General features: G+C 43.1%; 1 protein-coding gene across 2 annotated transcripts; it reads right to left on the bottom strand.

The window, feature by feature from the left end:
• Positions 1-279: 279 nt before the first annotated feature.
• Positions 280-5,042, bottom strand: LOC136520342 (ribose-phosphate pyrophosphokinase 2, chloroplastic-like). 2 transcript variants are annotated; one of them, XM_066513808.1, is made up of 8 exons: positions 4,685-5,038; positions 4,397-4,588; positions 3,665-3,913; positions 2,793-2,936; positions 2,517-2,681; positions 2,066-2,135; positions 1,882-1,963; positions 280-854 (listed from the first exon to the last, which is right to left on the bottom strand). In XM_066513808.1, exons 1-8 carry the CDS (start codon positions 4,796-4,798, stop codon positions 674-676), a joined length of 1,197 nt encoding a protein of 398 aa, XP_066369905.1. In that variant the 5' UTR covers positions 4,799-5,038; the 3' UTR covers positions 280-673. The 2 variants fall into 2 exon arrangements, with proteins under 2 accessions (XP_066369905.1, XP_066369906.1); XM_066513809.1 differs by having other exon boundaries at positions 714-1,071; positions 4,685-5,042.
• Positions 5,043-7,246: the final 2,204 nt, after the last annotated feature.

A 7,246-nucleotide genomic window follows, 5' to 3' on the forward strand; every position in this document is an offset into this window, starting at 1 on the left:
TTATTCTAGAAAGGAAAGGAACCACCTCATCATAAACTAAAATTTTAAATTTTATGACTATAAGAGACACTAGCATACCATTCTACGAGTTATTCCTTTGTTACACTACACATGCATTAAGGGATTGTAAATTTCCAAAGACAAATTAAAAGACGGCAAACAATGTACGGATCGTTGGTTTTGTCTCAAATCACGTTGCCAAAAAGACCTACCTACCTACCTGTACCCAAGTACTTAGAACTGTAAAATAGCACACTTCACAAGATAATACCTTAGTACTGTATGTAACGAAGTCAATCATCAAAGCTAACCACTCTGCCATTTCAATCCTGTCAGGATGGCATGAACACCCGAACCTCTCGCACCCCACATTATCCAATTGCTACGACTGAGCCTCCACATAAGAGGCAGGTCAGGAGCTGAACATACTCAGTAACATGACGCAGAATTATCACCCACATACACCAGCATACCACCTTATTATTATCCCCACGCACACCGTAACACCAGTTATACCACCTTATTATCACCACGTACATCAGCAATACCACCTTATTATACCTTGCCGCCAAAATTGACGCCCTAAGAAATAGGCAAACAGAACAGGCACTGGGTGCCTTCTCTATAGTCTATACCACACAAATGTAAGACGAGATGATGCTAAGCGTTTCTGCTATTGGAAGATGCTGCTGACGGAGCCATCACGATGAACATGCCAAATTGTTTCCGCTACAAGGTTTGCCATTGAAAGCACCGTCAGCTGAGGGAAGCATTTGTCTTCTGGCAGCAGGATGGAGTTTGTCACAATAACTTCCTCAAAGACGCCTCCAGAAAGCCTTTCAATTGCGGGAGGGCTGAAAAGTCAACCATTTTAATATAAACATCTTATAAAAGGAATAAGCATGTTATTAGAATATAAAGACAACAATTGTGCCAAACTAAATAAAACCTCCTGCTACTTTCTGAAATAAAGTGCAGGTCACCAAGCATACTGAGCATCAAACAAGCAAATTTATTAGTAGTCAAATTTAGACGAGTGACTGTGTAGACAAGATTTCCTCAGGCACCTTCCTACAACAAAATACCATGAGCTATGTTCAGAGGCCTCATATTCCTGATTGTGATGTTGCAAATGGACACCATTTTCAAGTCTGATCAAAGTAAACCTTGATTAACGAGTGACCCATGGCAAACAATGCAATTTATAAGGTTACTTCTATAATTGGAGTTGAGCAGTCCTAATTATAGGTAATAGAGTATTCCCTCCATTCTCAAATGCATGATGATTATGGATGCATGATGATTACAGATGTGTGCGCAAACTTTAGAACTTTGACCACTAATATACATGAATGTATATTATAAACATCACATGAAAATGCTAGTAAAAAAGGGGTAGAAAACATACTGCATACAATTCTAGCATCAGATCGTTAAGATTAGCTGCTAATGCTAGTGATATGGGTGCCCCCCAAGATTAGCAAAGTTACTATGACCTACAGATGTTAACTACTAATACTGCCGCTGCTGTACTTTTTTGTACAGTGTTATGATTACGGATGCATGATGTGCGCAAACTTTAGAACTTTGACCACTAATATACATGAAAGTATATTATAAAACATCACATGAAAATGCTAGTAAAAAAGGGGTAGAAAACATACTGCATACGATTCTAGCAATCATATCGTTAACTCTGCTAATGCTAGTGATATGGGTGCCCGCAAGATTAGCAAAGTTAATATGACCTACAAATGTTAACTACTAACTACTGCCGCTGCCGTACTTTTTTGTATGGTGTTATGAAGCCACATCATATATGAGATCTGCCATAAAATACCAAAAACAGAAGTATATATTCAATAAAACCAACTAGAAAACCTGAAAACAGCATGTGTACAGCAAGCATATACAGCTTCTGCTCCCTCCTGCTTTAACAAAGCCGCTGCACTAGTGATTGTCCCTGGATTTGATCAAAATGTTAAAAATATGTGACTATTGGATGGAACAAACTAACTAATACGTGCAAGCGTGCAGCCAAAAAGCTAAAAATCAGATTGCAAACCTGCTGTGTCAATCATGTCATCAATCAAGATAGCCACTTTTCCTTTCACATCACCAATTAAGTTCATAACCTGAAGGGAAACGGTACTCAGAAGTAGGAAACTCAAAAATATGATATAAGCCTCTGTAGTTTTGCAAGGTATAATTGCATTTTATTGCACACAGATCAGCACAAGTCAGAAACATGGATGACCAACATAGATAGCTTAACAAAACATCAGGTGATAAAAATACTTGCATACAATTGTAGTACTAATAAATTTATACAGGTATAAAGAATATAGTCAATCATTGTATTGAGAAGTTTCAAACTCAAGGAACTTAAAAAGAAAAAAAAAGAAAAAGGGGCAGATCTATAGTCTGCTGACCAGGAAAACTCCTATCCCGTTTCTAGAACCTTGATACAAGGGTGGGGCTGTGAAATAAGGATTGGTTCAATCCAAAGGTCTCACCTCTGACATGTTATGACCCTGTCTTCTTTTATCAACAATAGCTAAACGAGCGTTCAATAATTTCTTAGCGAATGCGCGTGCTCTTACAACACCGCCCACATCAGGAGAAACAACCACAAGATCTTCAGATATTGTCTTGCTGGCCAGATAATCCAGAATCACAGGCTACAGATACCAAGGATGACACGAATTAGTAATCAGCTAGAAATTTCAGATGAGGATTTCAATGAGATGCAACATTCAAATCAAAAGCTGTAAAGAAAGAACTCTCACTACCTGCCCATATATATGATCCACAGGAATGTCAAAGTACCCCAATGCTTGCGTAGAATGAATATCACATACAATGACACGGTCGCTACCAGCTTCAGTAAGTAAATTTGCAGCAAGTTTGGCAGTAATGGGCTCACGCCCTTGAGCCTGCATTACCAAAGACATTGTGCAGTTGAACAAAAGAAACAAAAGAAAAGCTAGATGTACAGATATTAAAGCAAATGAAGCAGTATTTTTTTCTTTAATTTAAGTTGGGCAGCTCTGATCCTCCTTAATACTCCCTCCGTTCCAAATTATAAGACGTTTTGGCTTTTCTAGATAAATAGACATAGTGTATATCTAAGTGCATAGCAAAAGCTATGTATTTTGAAAAGCCAAAACGTCTTATAATTTGGAATGGAGGGAGTACCTGGAAACCCATAGTGGTACTAGTATATAAAGTAATACAATTAGAGGAATAGGAGTCATTCATAATAGATGGATTTTATCAAAGGTAAGGCAGCAGCAAGGAAATGCTTGATTTTTGGATCCACAATAAAGCTGAGGTACAAGACAAATTGCCAACTTTATTGCATGAAAATCAGCATTGGAAGATTTTTTGGATCCATAATAAAGTTGGAGAACCAAACAAGTGGCAAACTTTATCACAAATCAGCATCAGCAGTGTACACTGCCCTTACAGCAATCCTTGACAAGGAGCTCAAATGTTGAAGCTTACTTTGATGGTGTTGCTTTTATTTGCATTTTGGCAGGAAACACATTGAAATCAGAAGCAATGCGCTTCAAATTAATCTGATTTTGTAATATTTTACGTCAAATTCTGAATCTGAACTTACTAGGTTATAAACTAAATCACTGTAACATTTAGCTAATACCTTTCTGTCTGCTCTAGCATAACCAAAGTATGGAATAACAACAGTAATAGACCGTGCTGAAGCCCGCCGGCATGCATCAATCATGATGAAGAGCTCCATGAGGTTTTCGTTGACAGGAGAGCATGTGGGCTGGATCAAGAACACATCACATCCTCTCACGCTCTCTTGCAGTTGCACATAAATTTCTCCATCAGCAAAGCGCTTGATCAGGATCTTGCCGAGGTCTACACCCAGGTAAGCAGCAATTTCCTAGAAAGTAAATACAGAGAAGGACATGACAATTTTCAGTAGTGTGTTTCGAAGCAATGTCGCCACGACCATAGTGAATCAATCATCAAAATCTAGAAACCGTACAAATGAAAAGGTGCAAGCACCTTAAAGCTACTATTTTAATAGTACTGGCACAAAAGTCAGTATTCACAATCATAGTGGTTGATGAAAGATATAAAATGCATAAAATAAACATTTTGCACGTTTAAAAAATATTCGAATTTCAACTGCAGAGACATCCCTTTCATGTAAAGCACCAAATCCAACTGCAATTATGCGCGTAACTGTATAAGTACAATTATCATGCACGGTGCCATTGACGACTTAAAACCAGTCAAAAAACAGGAAATAAAGCACTATAGCCCCCAGGTTGCATAAAAATGAAAACAAAAGTTTTTGTTTCCTGTAATAACTCACGGAACCAAGCGGCCTAACATGGACGAACAAAGTCAGAGACCCCACCTGAGCGAGCGGGCGGTTGGCCGTGCCGGAGAAGATCTTCATCCTGGAGTCCCGCAGCTCCCTTGGCAGTGCGGCAAGCCTGGCCTCCGGCGCGGGCATCTTTGGCGTCCATGCGGCGACCCTGGGCTCAGCCCCGCCCATCCGCTTCCCTTCCTGCGCCACCCGCAGCTGCTCGCTCCCGAGCACGCATCTCTGCGCACACCAAAAGAAGACCAACCACAAGACCTCAACACTTTCATAGGCATCACACATCAATCAGAAAGCCCCCGCAACGAGACGAACGCTCACCGGCGAGCGGAAGCGCGAGGCAGCGGCGCGGAACGACGAGGAGGCGGCGCTGTTACTACGGCGCGGGGAGAGGAAGGAGGACCCGGTCCCCGCCGCGGCCGCGGTGGCCGCCATGGGATGCAGGTGGCGCGCGCGGCTAGGTTTTTGGGAGTGGAAGGGTGCGCGCGTGGATGGGAGAGGCGTCCCCGGGTTGCTGCCTCTTCAGGGGTCGAGGGTGGCGGCGGCGGCGGCGGCGGCGGTGCCGTAGTGGTGACCGCGTCGCCGTGCTTTTTATGGATGGTCGAATGGATTCCTTTTCTGCGGTTTTTAATTGAGGTTCGGTGCGTGGGGGGCATTCATGGTCATGCTTTTTGATGATGTAAATTCCGCTATTTTGGGCATTTCGGTTGGGAATTTTTTTTCAATTCAATGTACAAATCTTGCAACTTTGCAGTCGCATCCAACAATTTCGTGTCAATTCGTGGGAGCTTGTAGGGAGCGCTAAATTTGAGGGCTTCTTTGATATATAGGGATTTATTTACAAATTTTGTTACAAATGGCACCATTTTTTGCAAGAATGAGGTCTTTTAGGTCAACTCATCATATTGAAAAAATAATCCTTTTTCTCTACAAACTGTCATACATAAGAATGAGGTTAAAAAATACTCGAGCACAGCTCTTTCCCTACTCAATCCCTAAAATAGAGGGCAACTTTTTTTTTCCTCAATCCCTTTTCCTCTCCTTCTAGCACTACCATCTTGGGCCATCATCGCAATGGCGAGCAGCCGAGCGCGCAAGTCACACTACCACCGCATGCGGGCCACACCGCCGCCACGCTGGGTGAGCATGTCGCGAATGAGAGAGAGAAGAGACCATGACAGAAGAAGATGCTTTTAGCCATTGACAGGTGGGTCCCACCCTAATAAAAAGCGATGGGTTTTCTTACTCTGCTGCAACAATAGTCCCTAAAAGCACAAATTCAGTTTTCTCAGTTTTTATAGATGACTTTAAGGGAAAGGGAATCTGGTGGAGTTTCTCTTAGAGGATGTTTGGTTCTGGGCCACGTCGCGCCATGATTTAGATTGTGGCAAGTTGCGGCAGCGCCGCAATGTAGGCATAGAAATACTATGGCACACTCTGTGGTGGCTTTTGAGTCTGGGTGCTTTGGTGGCTGCCTTCAACTAAGCATGAACCAAACAGCAACGCTTTGAAGTGTGTCGTGCCACAATTGTGGCGAGGCGAGCTGTGGCCACAATCAAACACACTCTTACTCTCTCTGTCCTATAATATTGCGCATACAAGCATATAAGAATTGTACCCAAATATAAAGGATTCTAGGGAAGCCGTTGATCAAAGACATTGTGAAACCGGTTGGCATGCAAGATCTCAAATAACATGATAAGTTATTGCTCAATCCAACACTAGAATATGTCTGGTATTTTGAGGCTTGAGCCCTCTTGATGCATAAATTTGGACTTTATTTTTTAGGATCTAGCTAGGGGCAGTATGTATGGAGTGAAAGCAAAGGTTTATTTGGTTTGCTCTTGGCCGAAGCTGCTCTGGCACCATATCTATTCGTCCGATTTCATACGCCTATGGCTAACAGCCTAACATCGTTGTCTTCTGCCTATAGCATTGGAGCTCCCTAGAAAAACGCTTCAACAAACACGTCATAAAGGCGAAGCTTGTCTTCTTAACGATCGTAGTGGACCGTGGACGGGAAGTAGGAACCCGCGCGCATGCTGCACCGATAAGGTCAGATTGTGTTGCCATGATTTGTTTTCGGCGTGTTAAAATGGGATCCTCGAATTGAGGCACCGTTGATTAGGTCTAGGTAATTTCCGCCGACCATCAGCCTGTTCGTTTCGTCGTAAACGATCGTGGATTATTTACTGCTGGCTGGTTTGGTGTGAGAGAAAAATACTATTCTAGCTTATAATCCACGATCGTATCATATACGATCGTATAAGCCCGGCCGTTGAGAAGGTAACTTTTTTTTTTTGAAAAGTTAGGAGGTAACATTTGTGTTTTCCGTATGAACCAGGGGGGCAAAGTGGCAAAGCGCACTGAGCGCCATGGGGCACCTGCCAACGTCTGCGTTCCACCGCGTCCACCGTCGGGTGGGGGCCAGCTGTCCTTGTCCTAGGCAAAGCTGGCAGAGCAACTTGCGGCGTGGGCCCCAGCTGTCCGCTGACGTGGAGCCCGCGTGTCGTCCGCGGCTGAGTCCGCACGAAACGACTTTCGCGCGTTCCTTCCCCTTCGTCTTGGCACGACACCGCCCCCGCCCGCGTGCACCCGCTGCACGTGCCTAGCGTGGGGCAAGGCGACACGGATGAAATCCGAGGACGGGGAAGTCCAAGCCAAGGACGAAACGGCAACGACCACCGGAGTACAACTCTTTGACTCTGTTCTTTTGACTTTTGCCGTCTTTTGCTGCGTCATTACCCAAAAACTAAAAATTTTCAAGATTCTCCGTCACATCAAATTTTGCGGCACATGCATGGAACATTAAATGTAGGTAAAAAGAATAACTAATTGCATAGTTTGCCTGTAATTGACGAGACGAATCTTTTAAGCCTAAAT

This window comes from Miscanthus floridulus, chromosome 18, assembly GCF_019320115.1.
Source record: "Miscanthus floridulus cultivar M001 chromosome 18, ASM1932011v1, whole genome shotgun sequence".
NCBI lineage: Eukaryota > Viridiplantae > Streptophyta > Magnoliopsida > Poales > Poaceae > Miscanthus > Miscanthus floridulus.

What these genes read in the sequence shown, in the direction of transcription:
- LOC136520342 (XM_066513808.1), bottom strand. Translation starts at nt 4,798, where the DNA reads ATGGCGGCCACCGCGGCCGCGGCGGGGACCGGGTCCTCCTTCCTCTCC. An exon ending in AGGGTCATAACATGTCAGAG is followed by an intron (nt 2,136 to 2,516) that starts GTGAGACCTTTG and finishes GTTTCCCTTCAG; the next exon opens with GTTATGAACTTAATTGGTGA. An exon ending in TGTACACATGCTGTTTTCAG is followed by an intron (nt 855 to 1,881) that starts GTTTTCTAGTTG and finishes TTGACTTTTCAG; the next exon opens with CCCTCCCGCAATTGAAAGGC.